This window comes from Zonotrichia albicollis, chromosome 8 (genome assembly GCF_047830755.1).
Source record: "Zonotrichia albicollis isolate bZonAlb1 chromosome 8, bZonAlb1.hap1, whole genome shotgun sequence".
NCBI lineage: Eukaryota > Metazoa > Chordata > Aves > Passeriformes > Passerellidae > Zonotrichia > Zonotrichia albicollis.
The window spans coordinates 1,831,778-1,846,716 of record NC_133826.1 but is presented as its reverse complement, the minus strand read 5'-3'; the positions used below and the strand labels follow the sequence as shown (position 1 = coordinate 1,846,716).

General features: G+C 52.5%; 2 protein-coding genes across 3 annotated transcripts in view; both read left to right on the top strand.

Annotated features, from left to right (window-relative positions):
- The window catches only part of LEPR (leptin receptor), a 43,797-nt gene extending 40,343 nt beyond the window's left edge, over positions 1-3,454 (top strand). The window contains exons 18-19 of one of the 2 annotated variants that reach the window (XM_074545614.1): positions 486-561; positions 1,604-3,454. In XM_074545614.1, coding sequence (XP_074401715.1) covers positions 486-561; positions 1,604-2,338 — 811 coding nt within the window. In that variant the 3' untranslated portion in view covers positions 2,339-3,454. The remainder of the gene's footprint in view (positions 1-485; positions 562-1,603) is intronic. The other variant, XM_074545613.1, reaches the window with a different exon arrangement.
- Positions 3,455-14,375: 10,921 nt separating this feature from the next.
- The window catches only part of PDE4B (phosphodiesterase 4B), a 199,378-nt gene continuing 198,814 nt past the window's right edge, over positions 14,376-14,939 (top strand). The window contains exon 1 of the mRNA XM_074545604.1: positions 14,376-14,584. The gene's annotated coding sequence lies outside the window, so the exon portion shown is untranslated. The remainder of the gene's footprint in view (positions 14,585-14,939) is intronic.

The window sequence follows — 14,939 nt, the reverse complement described above, 5'->3', positions numbered from 1 at the left end:
GTTCCTGTTATCCAAAATCCAGCTCTTGTTCCTCTTATCCAAAATCCAGCTCCTTGTTCCTCTTATCTAAAATCCAGCTCTTGTTCCTGCTATCCAAAATCCAGCTCCTTGTTCCTCTTATCTAAAATCCAGCTCTTGTTCCTGCTGTCTAAAATCCAGCTCTTGTTCCTGTTGTCCAAAATCCAGCTCTTGTTCCTGCTATCCAAAATCCAGCTGCTTGTTCCTCTTATCCAAAATCCAGCTCTTGTTCCTGCTATCCAAAATCCAGCTCCTTGTTCCTCTTATCCAAAATCCAGCTGCTTGTTCCTGTTGTCCAAAATCTTCTCTACCCAAACCTTCTTTATGGTTTGGGTTAAATTTGGGCCATTTCTCATCTCTCCATGGGTTATTGCATGGCCCCAGTGCTGGGGATAAATGAAAGGGCAGAGATTCCTTCCCTGCAGAATGGGAACTGCACCAACCCCAGCGTTTCCCTGACGTTTCAGGATGAAGAAGCTGCTCTGGGAGGATGTTCCCAACCCCAAGAACTGCTCGTGGGCACAAGGAGTTAATTTCCAGCAGGTTTGTATTTCCCTGGGGCTGCTGCTCCCTCCATTTGGGGCTTTTGTTCCAGCTCCGTCTCCAGTGGAAATCCAGCCCCGTTCCCCCCTCTGGCTCCATCCAGGGGTTCCCATTCCCCAGGCCTCTGGATTATACATTGGACATGAAATACCTGCTTTTAGTGATAAACTGTTAAATAATAAACTGATTTTTTAATGGGTGACAGATGGTGGCCTTTGCCAAAACAGCCCTGGCCTTGGCTGGGAGGGGTTTAATCTGTGTTTGCTGTGGTGTCCATGGAGAGGGGAAGGGACACAAACATCTCCTGAAGGGATAAACCACATGTATGAGGAAAAAAATTGTTATTTTCATTGTTGAAAAGCTCCCTGTTCATTTTGATGTGGGGAGGTGATGGATTTGTGTGGGAAAATCCCAAATTCAGGGCCCAGGTGTCACCAACAATGAGTCTGGACTGAGTAGAGCCCAGGAGTTTCACTCTTTGCTCTGATTTCCCACTACTCTGAGTATTTTGACATTTTCCTCATTATTTTGGCAGCTTCCCTGCTGTAAAACATGATTTGTTAATCCACAAAAAACTGGATTTATCTGTTTTGTCCTGGATTCATTAGGAAATACAAGGGAATTTTCCTTTGGAGCTCTTGTGCTGCTGTCAGTTCATCCTGGTGGATAATTTACATCTGCATTTATTAGGAGTAGTAAATCCTGCATTTCTCCCAAACAGAGGAGTTCCACTCAGTTCAAACATGCAGCTGCTACTCAGGTGGGAATGCTCCAAAAATCCCATGGAAAGGCTGAATTTGACCTGGATAATCCAATCCTAGCAGGGAAAGTTCCTTCAGCTGATGTATCAATGGTAAATCAGTCAAGGAAATTTTGTCATAGAGGATTTTCAGCTATAAATTCTTAAAAAACAATGTGTGAACTTGGTGTGGCAAAATTCCAGGCTGCTGGGAGCGACTTTTGGTGTTGATCCATAAAACCTGGAGAGTGAAATAAAGCTGTTCCATAATAAATGAGCCTTAAAATCCCTCTTTTCTTCCAGCCTGAGACTCTGGAGCATCTCTTTGCCAAGCACCCCGAGCCAATGTCGTGTGAGCCCCTTCTCCTGGAGGCAGAGATGGTGCTGGAGGACATCAGCATCACCAAAACCTTGGGAAAAGAGGAGCCAGGGGATTTTTTAGGAACTGACTCCCCCCAGGACTCGGAATGTGACTCTGCCTGCTCCAGCAGCCCCTTCCAGAGCAGCAATTTCTGCAGGAGCTGCCAGCATGGAGCAGCCGTGGCGCGGGGTGGCCTCAGATACGCCACAGGCCTCAGATACGCCACAGGCCTCAGATACGCCAGCAGCTGTCCCTCCAGCGGGCTGCGCCGGCCAAAATCCTGCCCGGGGAGCTGCCTGGGGAGCTGCTTCCTTGGGCAGCACCCCAGGGTGCTGGGGGCCTTCTGCAGGGGCGCCTGGGAGGCAGGCAGAGGGGCAGTGCTGCTGCACAGGGCCCTGTCCCTGCTGTCCCCAGAGATGCTCTCAGGGCCTCTGGAGGAGGCCGAGCGCAGCCTGTGCTACCTGGGGGTGGCAGCCACGGACACAGGGCACGGGGACAGCCTGACAGACACCCCCGGGGCCACGGGCCTGCTCACAGAGCACGAGCTTCTCCAGCACATCCCAAACAGGGCCACGGAGCTGTGCCAAGGCAGCCTCAGGCCTAAAGGCGCCGTTCCCTACGTCCCGCAGTTCCGCATGGCTGCAGCCAAAGGGCAGGAGGCCGCGGAGAAAAAGTGACAGAATCACCCCAAAATTCGATGTTCCTGAAGTTTTTCCAGGTGTTGACGCATTCCTCTGTTTTCCCTCTCTTGCTCTGTCCAGCTCGTTCTGGTTTTAGGCTTCACCTGGAGCCCCCAAGGGTGAGAGAGCTGATCCAGGGCCTGGGATGTTTCTGGGGATGAAAAGCTGGAATTTGCCATTTCCCTGGGATGATGTGTGACACTGAGTCAGCCTGGATGTGGTTGCAAGGAATGGATCAAGGAGTGAAAGGCTCAGGGTGCTGCAGGAAGAGAATCCAAATTCCTGTGTCTCCATTAACTGGATAAAATTGTGTATTTAAAGCAAAGTACCCACATTTTATTGATGAACACAAGGTTCTAAATGGTGAGTTTTACGCTGACATCTCTTCCCAGGCTCTTTCCTAAGATTCCGTGGGAGAAAAGACAGGAATTGGATCCAAGGACCCTGCGTTTTTGATTTTGGGAGATCCAACGTGTCTGTATGGCCTTGGAGAAGTCACTTTGCCTCTACAGCCCTGCCAGGAAGCCTCGGGTGGGAGTAAATCAGGTCTGCATTTTCTGGGAGAAGCAGGAAAACAAACCCACACCGATTTGCAAGCCAAAGCTATTTTTTTTTTGTTTTATTGCATAGTTCATAAATATTTTTCTACACCTGCCTTTTCAGAGAACTATTTTGAGGAGTGAAGGAGGATGAATTTATTGTGTATTCCAAAGAATATATTTCTGTCAAACTTCAGAGAGACAAAACCAAAATTAAAAACCAAAGCAAGGGTGAATTTAAACCCAGTTTGGGCTGCTGCCCTGGCTCTTGTGGGGCTCTTTGGTGCTGGATGTGACACAGATCTGATGTTCTGGTGTCCAAAATCTTGTGTGGGGTGAGGAATTAAAGCTTGTTTTATATTAGGAACCAAGACTTGTCGCTGTGGTTGGAGATAAACCTGCAGGCTCCTGTGGCATTCCAGCTAAAGCTGTGATGGATGCTGGGTTTAGGATGCACTTCCTGCTGTTGGGAAGGGACAGGAGAGCCCATTTCTCTGGAGAATGGAATGATCCTTTCATGGAAGCGTCCAGAAAAATTATTTGGTTGTGTTTGAAGGTCATCTTTCTCCTGAAATAAAAAGCTGATGTTGATTTTGGCCTGCCCAGACCTTTCCCAGTAGTTCCATATGAGCAGGGGGAGCTTAACCATGGGAATGATGAGCTGAGGGACCAGGGAGGGCTTTCCTGGGAACATGGAGAACTCAGGAATCAGGGGATGTGCAGGAGGTGTCCCCTCAATGGCAGATTGCCAGGTTTCCCCTCCTTTGGGAGCCCAGCCCATCCTCTATCCCTGCCATCCCATCATTTCCTAATGGCCACAGCAACTGGTGCTCCTCAGGAAAACCAGTGGATCTCCTCTGCAAAAACCCTGCAGGAGATACAGCAAATCTGAGCTGCTTCAACAAAAAGAGAAGGTTTGGGGTGTGATGAGTGTAGAACCAAGGGGTTGGAGCCTTCCTGTCCTGTTCCTGCAATCCCAGTGCTCCTGGGGATGCTGCAGACCCAGGGCCTGCCCCACAGCTCCATCAATAATTCCTGCAAGTGGCATTTCCACCCTGATGGAAGGGACATTCGATGCTGCTCCTCACCTCTCTGTGCTCCCACAGAAAGGCAAAATCTGCATATCCTGAATGCTCCATCTGCTGCCTCTGGCTCGGGTTACAGCTGCCTCGGGCAGGGAAAACTGGGAGCTGGGCAGAATGGGGAGCTTTGGGTTCTTTTCCATCATTATTTTCCCCTCACCTTCAGGTCAGGCTGTTTCTCACAGCTAAACCTTTCCCAGTCTGAGGGATTGCTGTGTTTGCAGCCACAGGAACAGAAATCTCCTTGGCTCGTTCCTGGCTGAGCTGGAGATGGGAATGTGCAGTGCCGGGGTGTTTTGGAAGGTAAGGAAGTTTTTGCTGGAGCCACCAGAGCTGTCCCTGCAGGGGACACAGGTGTCCCCCCGGGGAGGGCTGGAAGGGGCTGTGTTCCATGTGGGAATTCCCTGTCTGGAGCAGGGAATCTGTGCCCGCTGCCCCTCGCAGGCTCCTTGGCAGGAGAGCTGGGAAAGGAACCAGGAGCAGGGGAAAGTGGGGAACAGGGTCACGCCAGCATCTGTGCTGGGGCAAAAATGCCTTTCAAGGGATGATCTTCACCTGCAGCTCTGCTCCGAGGGGTCTCCTCCTCTCCTGGCTCGGTGCCTGGCACATCCAAAGGGATTCATCTGCCCCTGGGCATGGGGGTGAGGAAAAACCTTTGGAATTGCACTTGGGAGCATCCCAAGAGCAGCCACAGGTGTGACCCAGCACAGCTCCTGTTTCCTTCCCAGGGAAAATGTTGCTGCTTCTCCAGAAATGTTCCTGTGCCACAAACAATCCTGAGCTGATTCCAAGGGAATCTGGGCTTTTTACAGAGAAATAGGATTTAGAAATGGGATTTTTGGTCGTGGCCTCACACTCACCAGGAAAGGCTTTTTCAGTTTGAACCAAGCAATTACAGGAGCCATGTGCAGCTTCTGAAGTACAAATTAAGATCCTGCAGATTCATTTTGAAGAGCATTCAGGACTGCAGCTCTTTTATGTAAGAAAATGAATCAAATGTGTCGTTTTCCCTTTTCCATGTCACTTGCAGCTACAGTTACATTCCCCTTTCTTTTCTTATTTTTTAATCTGGGATTGATGTTTGAAGCAGGAAAACCTTCCAGTGCCAGGGATTTGGAGCTCCGTGATCTTTAAGGTCCCTTCCAACCCAGGCCATTCCATGATTCCCTGATTTAAAAGCACAGAAGGGATCAATACATCCTTCAAATCCTTACCCAGGCCATGATTTTGTCGTGGACATTCCAGATTTTGTGTTCCCTGTTGGAGAAAAGGGAATTAAGATGCAGGTTCCTGGTGGGAATTTCTGCAAGAGGAAGGATCCCATTCCTCCAGTCTTCCCTCTGCTGGGAAAACAACTTGTCTCAAATTTTGAATTGAATGGATTTGGGGTGTTCACGCAGGTTTTTCCCAGTAAAACACCGGGATTTTTGCGATGCAAATGAAGCTCATTTCCTATCCCTGAAAATTCGTTCAGAAGCAGCCATTTCTGCCTTCAGATCCAAGGGGAGAGTTAGGGACAGGTGTCAAACACAAACCTTCCCAGCAAAGACAGCAATTTCCATATGGATCCAGCACTTGGCAAAGGAGAAGCAGCAACCTGGGCTGCTGGAAGGTGTCCCGAGCCTTGGGTGGAATGAGATGGGCTTTAGTCTCCATCCAAATCCAAACCACTGTGGCATTCTAGAATTCTGTGAATTCTGTGAATTCTGTGAATTCTGTGAAGGGGATTTTATAATTCCCTGAATGGATGGGATGGGAAAGCCAAGGAACAGCTCTGTCAAATCCCCCAAATCCATCCAGGACACACAGGTGGGCAGGAGACCCAGCTCAGGCTGCAAAGGAGCACTCAGAGCTTCCAACGATGATTAAAGATCTGGCAGGGAAAGAATTATTTAATCTTGTGCCTGCCTGATGTCAGGAGCTTGTCAGAGACCAGCTGCTGTTTGCAGGAACAGCTTGGAATCCCTCTGCTCCAGCTGGGTGGGCAGGAAAACTCCAGCTGGATCATCGGGAAAACTCAGCTGGGTGGCCAGCAAAACTCAGCTGGGTGGTCAGGAAAACTCCAGTTGGATGGTCAGGAAAACTCAGCTGGGTGGGCAGAAAAACTCCAGCTGGATCATTGGGAAAACTCAGCTGGGTTGCCAGCAAAACTCAGCTGGGTGGTCAGGAAAACTCCAGCTGGATCATCAGGAAAACTCCAGCTGGATCATTAGGAAAACTCAGCTGGGTGGTCAGGAAAACTCCAGCTGGATCATCAGGAAAACTCAGCTGGATCATTAGGAAAACTCAGCTGGGTGGTCAGGAAAACTCAGCTGGATCATCAGGAAAACTCAGCTGGGTGGGCAGAAAAACTCCAGCTGGATCATCAGGAAAACTCAGCTGGATCATGAGGAAAACTCCAGCTGGATCGTCAGGAAAACTCAGCTGGATCATGAGGAAAACTCAGCTGGGTGGCCAGGAAAACTCCAGCTGGATCATCAGGAGACTCCAGCTGGATTATTAGGAAAACTCCACCTGGGTGGTCAGGAGAACTCCAGCTGGATCATCATGAGACCTCCAGCTGGATCATCAGGAGAACCCCATCTGGGAGAGGACCACCTCCCTCCTCAGCACAGGGAGCAGCAGGGACAGTGATGGGCTCAGCCCTGCTCCCCATTTCTGCCCCCTGAACCATCCCACACTCCCTGGAGACAACTTCTGGCTGGGGCCGGGATGGTTCCAGAGATTTCTTCCAGCAGCTCCAGCTGAAGTGAAGGATCTTGGGTTCCTTTTTGTTTTCAGGTGACAGCATTTTGAAAAGATTGTTTAGGTTGCTGCTTGTCAAGGAGCTGGGAAGGATCCGGAGCAGAGGATGGAGCTGGGGAGGGTCTGGAGCCCCAGGAGAGGCTGAGGGAGCTGGAAGGGGCTGCAGAATCCCTGAGGGAGCTGGAAGGGGCTGCAGAATCCCTGAGGGAGCCGGGCAGGGGCTGCAGAATCCCTGAGGAGCTGGAAGGGGCTGCAGAATCCCTGAGGAGCTGGGCAGGGCCTGCAGAATCCCTGAGGGAGCCGGGCAGGGGCTGCAGAATCCCTGAGGGAGCTGGGCAGGGCCTGCAGAATCCCTGAGGGAGCTGGGCAGGGGCTGCAGAATCCCTGAGGAGCTGGGAAGGGGCTGCAGAATCCCTGAGGGGCTGGAAGGGGCTGCAGAATCCCTGAGGGGCTGGAAGGGGCTGCAGAATCCCTGAGGAGCTGGGCAGGGGCTGCAGAATCCCTGAGGAGCTGGAAGGGGCTGCAGAATCCCTGAGGAGCTGGAAGGGGCTGCAGAATCCCTGAGGGAGCTGGGCAGGGGCTGCAGAATCCCTGAGGGAGCTGGAAGGGGCTGCAGAATCCCTGAGGAGCTGGAAGGGGCTGCAGAATCCCTGAGGAGCTGGAAGGGGCTGCAGAATCCCTGAGGAGCTGGGAAGGGGCTGCAGAATCCCTGAGGGGCTGGAAGGGGCTGCAGAATCCCTGAGGGAGCTGGAAGGGGCTGCAGAATCCCTGAGGAGCTGGGCAGGGGCTGCAGAATCCCTGAGGGAGCTGGAAGGGGCTGCAGAATCCCTGAGGGAGCTGGGCAGGGCCTGCAGAATCCCTGAGGAGCTGGGCAGGGCCTGCAGAATCCCTGAGGGAGCCGGGCAGGGCCTGCAGAATCCCTGAGGGAGCCGGGCAGGGGCTGCAGAATCCCTGAGGGAGGAAAGGGCCTCGAGTCACCCCAGGGAAGGTCCAGCTTGGAGATGATGGAAAATTTCTTCATGGAAAGGTTCCCAGCCCTGGCACAGCTGCCCAGGGCAGGGTGGAGTCCCCATCCCTGGAGGAGTTTAAAATCCATGTGGATGTGGCACTTGGGGACACGGGGCAGTGCTGGCCTTGGCAGTGCTGGGAAACAATTGGACTTGGTGGTCTCAGAGGACTTTTCAAGATTAATGGTTCCAGGATTCTATGATTTTATAACTGTGGGAGCCTTTTTCTCTTTTTCCCATCAGCTGGATGTGGAAATAGATGTTGAAGCAGGAGCCCTGTGAGGACTCCAATTCAATTCCCTGTCTGGAGCTGGGACAGATTGCCCCGAGCCCCTCGGAGCTCTGTGGCCTCTCTGGCTGAAATAGGCAGGTTAAAACTGCACAGATGGAAACCCAGGAGATGTGGAGATTATTTCCCTGCACGTCCTGCTTTGTGTCACCTGCCCAGACCCTTTCAGTGGTGACAGCACCCAGAAACACAAGCCAGGGTTGCCAGGCTAAAGCACAGAAAGGTTTCTTGTTGGTTTAAAAATCTACTCTGTGGGGGCTTTTGTTTATGTTTTTGTGTTTTCTGTTGGTTTGTTTGTTTTTGGTGGTTTTTTGGTAGTTTTGTTTTTGGTTTTTTTTTTTCTTTTTTGTAGGCAAAAAGACAGTGGAACCTTTCCTGCCAATTTGAGGTCCTTTTTCCCACTCCAAAAAAAAACTAGCCCCAGGATTAGGGGCTAAAATCTTTATGACCACTCTTTTGGTGTGGTTTTAGGGAGCTGATGTGAATTAGCTGAGCTCTTTGCAGTGAGGAAAATCCCTTCCCTGGCACTGCCCAGACTGTCCCTGGCAGGGTGGGCAGGCCCTGGCACAGATTCCCTGTCCCTGGCAGTGTCCCAGGCCAGGCTGGAGCAACCTGGGGTAGTGGAAGTGTCCCTGCCCATGGAGGGGGGACTGGATAATCCCTGAGCTCCCTCCCAACCCAAACCTATTCCGTGAGGAATTTAATGCCAGGACTCCTTATCTCTGTTCATATCAACTTGTGTTTGTTTAGACCAAATGTTAGCTCCTTCCTTCCTCAAACCCAAGCACCTTCCAGCCTTGGCTGTTTTTGCAGGATGAATAATCTTGTCAGTGGTTATTTTTTCCCAGAATACATCAACACCCAGGCACAAATCCTCCTCCGGCTGGATAAACTGGGCTGGGGACGGGCTGTGGGCTCAGGGCTGGCAGCAGAGAGGAGAACATTCCCCAGCCCTAACCCACAGCTCCTCCTGGCCCTCGCAGGGATTGGGATGCTCCCAAAGAGCTCGGTGGGATGAGTCAGCTCCCTGTCTGCCAGCCTGGTGCTGAGGGGGAGGAGGAGGAGTGAGGAGCTTGTGCTGATCCAGGGAAGCTGCAGCACAGGAGAAAAGTGACAGAATCTTCTTCATTTCTCAATTCCTGGCCTGGAAAACCCACCTTTTCCTGTCCTTCCTGCTGCACCAACACCTGAGCCCTTGGTGGCACCTCTGGGGCTGCCAGGAAAGCTGAGGCAGTGGGAGCATCCAGCTTTTCCAAAGCAGGCACAACATAATCCTAGTCCAGCTTCCTGCTGCTGTGTTTTCTGCTCTGTTCCATGGTTTTTTCCAGAGCATCCAGCACTTCCCAGCTCTGCCAGGGATGATGCCCATGGCTCAGCACTCAAGCCCATCCTCCCTCCTAAAGCCCAGGCTACAGAGCAAATCAAGAATCTGAGATCTCACATCCCAGGAAGTGCTGCAATGTTCCTTGCTGCTGTCTTTAACCAAAATATTTGAGTTTCCCAGGTTTGTTTCAGGAGAAATCATCCATGGAATTACCCTCATTGTTTTGGGGCTACGACAAATCCTTCCCACTTCCCATCTCCTCCACCTGCCTGCTCCCTCATGGATGAGAAATTCCAGTGGTTCCATTCCAGCCCTGGCCTTGCTCCAGGGAAGTGTCTGCCTTTAAAAACTGCCCAGCATTTCCAAAGTAATAAAAAGCTTCAGTGGCTCCATAAGCTCCTGCCCTTTTCCTAGGAAAGCTGGTTGGTGTTTTTCAGGGAAGCCACCCTGCTGGAGGGAGCTGCCTGGATTGCTGGTTTATCCATTTCCATGCAGGATTTGGGAATCCACAGCAGCCTCCTCAGCCACTCCTGAGAGTGAAAAGCCTCATCAACACCTCCCAAAGGGATTTTTTTGAGGGTAGGAAGAACATCCTTCACTTCACAGCTGCTGCTCCATGCACTTCTCCCAGATAAATCCCTAATAAAGCTCCAAGAGGGATGGAATGTCTGCCCTGCTCCTCTTCCCTCCTTGCTCAGCTTCCCTCTTGACATCAAACCCAACATTCTTCTACTCCTGTGAAGTGGGGAGGGGAAATTCCACTGCCTGATCCCAGCATCTGTTATATCCCATTTAATTCCCGTTTATTTGATATCCATGAGCTCCTTCAGCTGGAAGGACAGAGAAGAGAGCACAAGCACTCATTAATTCTGCCCAGCTAATTAATTAATTCATGGATCTCTTACAGTATCCGGGGTGTTTGTTTCCTTTCCCTGTTTCCATCCTGTCCTGATCATCTCCCAACAATCCACAGCCTCCCTCAGATTTCACCTGAATCCCTTTTCCTGGCACCAAGGTCTTTATGGAAGAGAAGGGAAGATGACAAAGACATTTGGGTTTGATGAGCTGAGAGCACAGAGGGGAAAAAATCCTGTGAGGAGTCCCTGGCTGGCTTTGCTTGGTGTGGGCAGTGCCAAGAATCTCCTGATCCTCCCTGAAAAGAGGGATTTTGGAAGGGGGAGGGCACCAAGTCCAGAACAAGCCCAGAAAGTTGTGGAAAATACCCCAAAATGGCCTCAGTGGAGGTTCTGAGGCTGCCTTGGGGGTGCTGGAGGGCACAGGAACCAGGACCCCCTTCTGTTTATAGCAGCCACTCTCATTCCAAACTCATTTCCTGCTGCTCCCTTCCTGTTTTAATGGGAAATGTTCCCTTTGACAGGACCTCACCGAATCCATTTATCCTGCTGTGTTCCAGCTCTCCTGCCACATTTATCACCCAGGGATCTGAGTGCATTCAACACAACCACAGATATCTGCCAGCTGATTTTTTTTTCCCTCTCAGTCTCCTCAGGGAGAAAAAATGAAATGAGTGCAACAGTTTTCCTATTTTAGCAAGTTGGACTTTTCCCCCAGCCTCTCTCCCACAAACATTGCTTTAGTTTTATTTTTCTAGTAGAGAAAACAAATCTCCACAGGATCCACATCCTCAGCTTTGATCCTGAGACAATTTTACTTTCCAGACCAAAGCTGGACCATCCCTCCACCGCCCAGCTCTAGGGAAGGGGTCAGGAATATCAGGAATAAAAATATACTTTTCCTGTCACCAGGCAGCTTTTTGGCTGCAGGATTGGGAATGTGGGAACCTTGCACCACAGTGGGACAGAAAAGGAAAAGCATCACCTGGACTGGTGAGAGCTCTGTGTCAACAATGAATCCCAAAAATCCTCCTGAGCTGCTGCCCAAGGTGATCCCTGTGCATCATCTCTGTGGTGTTGGCATTTAAAATATCCCATGGAATAGTTTGGATTGGGAGGGACATTAAAGCCATTTAATTCCAAACTCTGCCATGGCAGGGACACCTCCCACTGTCCCAGGTGCTCCATCCTGGGACATCCAACCTGGCCTTGGGCACTGCCAGGGATCCAGGGGCAGCCCCAGCTTCTGTGCCAGGGCCTGCCCACCCTCACAGGAACAATTCCCAATTCCCAATATCCCATCCAGCCCTGCCCTCTGGAAGCCATTCCCTGCGTGCTGGCACTGCAGAACTCTGGAACACGAGAGTTCACCCACAAATGTTCATGCCCTGCCTGGTTTTGGGTCCTTGCCGGGGGAGGAGCACGGAGAAAGGGATGTTCCCCTTCAGGGAGCAGCTCAGCCTGGTCGTGCGCTATCCTGGGAGTCGTGTGTGGAAGGCGGCGGGATCCCAGCTCGAACGGGGAAGGGAGAGGAGGCGCCTCCGTCCCGCTGCTCCTGCGGAGGGAGCTGTCCAGTTCTGACTGCCCGCAGAACTCCTTGGTGCCCTGGGTGCTGGCGCAGAAACGCTCCTGGAGGAGCCTTTGGGCAGCTTCCCCGAGCACTCTGCCAGGAACGGGGAGGTTTGGCCGGGAAGAGAAGCTGGATAACCAAAATCTCCAGGATTTCACAGAGTGACAGAAGGGTTTGGGTTGAAAGGACCTTAGAGATGGCCTCAAACCCGATCTCAGAGCTGCTGCTGTGTGTCTGAGAGCTCAGGCTGTGGGAAGGACAGAGGCAGTGAGTGCACAGGGCTGGTCACTGGGAAGCGACCTTTTCCCAAGGCTGCCGGGATCTCAGCGGATTTATGGATACGGAGTCCTTTGGGATGGTCGGAGCTTCTCAGCAGTGAAAAATTGGTGCCTGTGAGTGGCACTCGGTGAGTGCAGCAGGGCAGGGAGTGCTGCAGCTCTCAGGACTCACTTTGGCATGGATCAGGAGCGCTGGAATATCTCAGGAATGACCCCTTGGACTGGCTGGGCAGGCTCAGCAGAGGCAGATGCAGGGAACACCAGCCCACGGTGGGGTGGCAGCAGGAGCTCTGAGAGCGCCTTCATCCCATGCCCCTGCTCTCAGCACTCCCTCCCAGCAGCCAGGCTCCAGCAGGGAGAGAGGAGGAACCAGGAGCTGCTGCTGCTGCCGGTGCAAACAGGAGCAGCCCCGTCCTGCCCAGCGGGTGAAGCCCCGCTGCTGTTCCCAGCCTCTGGAATTGCATCCGTGATTGAATCGCAGCCTGGATCAGGACTGCTGCTCTCTGCTGTTGCCAGGGAGCTGAACAGCTTGGATGTGCTGCCTGGAGGCTGGGAATGGCCAAGAGCGGGGTTTGAATTTCCCTGGCATTTTCCTGGAATTTTCCTGGAATTTCCCTGGCATTTTCCTGGAATTTTCCTGGAATTTTCTTGGAATTTTCCTGGAATTTTCCTGGAATTTTCCTGGAATTTTCCTGGAAAAGCAGAGTTTCTCTCAGCCATGTGGGAATTCTGCCCTAATTTGTGTTGTTCAATCCTCCTAAATATTCCAAAGATGTGCCTGAGCCTAAACCCCAGGGTTTGCACCTAAAATCCAGGGGAGGATTGCAGAAGTGACTTCTCTGTGGAGTTTCACAGAGTTTAACAAGTTTAACACCTTTGCACACCAAACTCTGGACCAGATTCCTTGATCTGTGTCTGAGTCAGCAGAGAGGGACAAAAATTCACCTTGGTTCTCCTCACTGCAGCCCAAATTTTGTAAAAGGTATTGGCATGTTAAAATTTGATTGATCATTACTTTTGTATTTTAAAAGAAACTCCTGCATGTTACAGAAATCTCTCCTTTAATTATTAACTCTAAATTTTACTGAGCTGGACAGACAATCTTTTCTCCTCTGTAGGATTACGTGGCACAAAACTTCCATTCAATACTGTTCTTTTATTGCATAAAGAGTGGTTTATCAAGATCTGCTGTGGTCTGGCCTGTGGGATATTGGGCCATGGGATGGGACTTGAGCAGGAATCCCAACACAGCAGCCTTCTGTTCACTTTTCAGAGGCTGCAGTCACGAATCCCTGGAAAAAATCAAGGGGCTGTGTGTTATCCACAAATAACCAGTTTAGCTCTTCATTTAAAAGGTTTTATAATGAATAGATTTTATTTTTCCCTGCTGGACTCTGAGGTTTTGGGGAGTTGGGGTGGGTTCTGTAAGCCTTTTAAATGCTGCTCCATGGCCCTGAAGACCAGAAAATTCCTCTTTTACCACGTGAGCCAAGTCTTCCTGTTATTACTCCAGAAACTTGGCCTTTGATGAGGACATCAAACACCCCAAGATCTCATGTTTAGGATGAAGCAGAAGTAAACAAGCATATGGAGAGAATTACCCTTTATCTGCTGGGTGTCTGGGGTGGTGTGACCAGGCAGCAGCTCCCACAGGTGTGACATGTGACATGAAACCTTCGAGGTGAGCAGCTCCTGTTTGCCAGGAGGCAGGGAAGGGAAGAATTCCTGCCCAAAATCCCAGCCCGGCCCGGCCGTGCCCGGGGTTTGTTCCTGCTGCTTCCCCCGGGTGCGGAGCATCCTCTGCTCCAGGCAGCATTCCCTAGGGAGGCTGCTCCAACCACCGCCAGCTGCCTCCTCTCTCCTGCTCTGCCCCTGTGGATGCAACGATATCGATAAATTTGTGTTTGATTCCTCGCAATCCCAGACTGGTTTGGGTTGGGAGGGACCTCAGCGCTCCCCTCATCCCACCCCGCCATGGGCGAGCGATGCCGCCACGCACCAGCCCAGGCTGCTCCCAGCCCCATCCAGGCTGGAATTTGGCTGGGTTTGCTGCAGAGCCGCTGCCGGAGCTCGCCTTGGCCCAGACCCGGCCGGGGAGGACCCGGGGCCGGGGCTGCGGCGGGGGAGGGACGGACGGAGCGGGGCGGGACGGACGGAACCGGGAGGGGAGAGCGGAGCCGAGCGCTGAGCGAACGGGAAGGAAGGAGCAGAGCGGAGAGGAGCAGGCGGGGAAGGAGAGCGAAAGGAAGGGGCGGAAAGGCAAAGGAAGGGAAGGAGAGGGAAAGGAAGGGAAGGCGAAGGAAAGGAAGGGAAGGAGAGGAGCAGGGAGCGGAGGGAAGGCAGGCGAGGAGCCGAGCCGAGCCGAGCCGCCGGTGCTCCCCGCGGGGCCGGCCCCGCTCTCTCCGCAGCGCTGGGGAAGCGCGGCCGCCGCTCCGCCGCCAGCGCCGGGGCCATGGAGCGCTGAGGGCGGAAACCTGAGGGGAGCGTGAGGAGAATCGGAGGAGAACCGGAGGAGAACCTGCAGGGAGCCCCCTGAGGCGCCGGAGCCGCCGAAGGTAAGCGCTGCCCGCCCCTGGGGCCGCGGCCGCCGCCTGGGGCCGGGGCCGGGGCTGAGGCGGCCCCGGGCTATGAGGGGACCCTGCCCGGCCCGGCGCGGCCCGGCCCTGCCGTGAGGGGTCCCGGCGGGTCCCGCTCCGTGCCCCATAGAGCCCAGGGACCGAGCCGCTTGTGGGGTGTTTGCCTGGCTCCAGTTAAGTTTTGTGGTGGGGAATCACATGGCCCTAAGAGGAAAAAAACCCCAAACAAACGAGGGTTGCGGTTTGCCCGAGAGCGGATGTACTCTTTAAAAGGTTTTTTAAATTACTTTATTTCTGCGCCCTCTGCACCTCCTAGGTATTCTATGTGTATGTT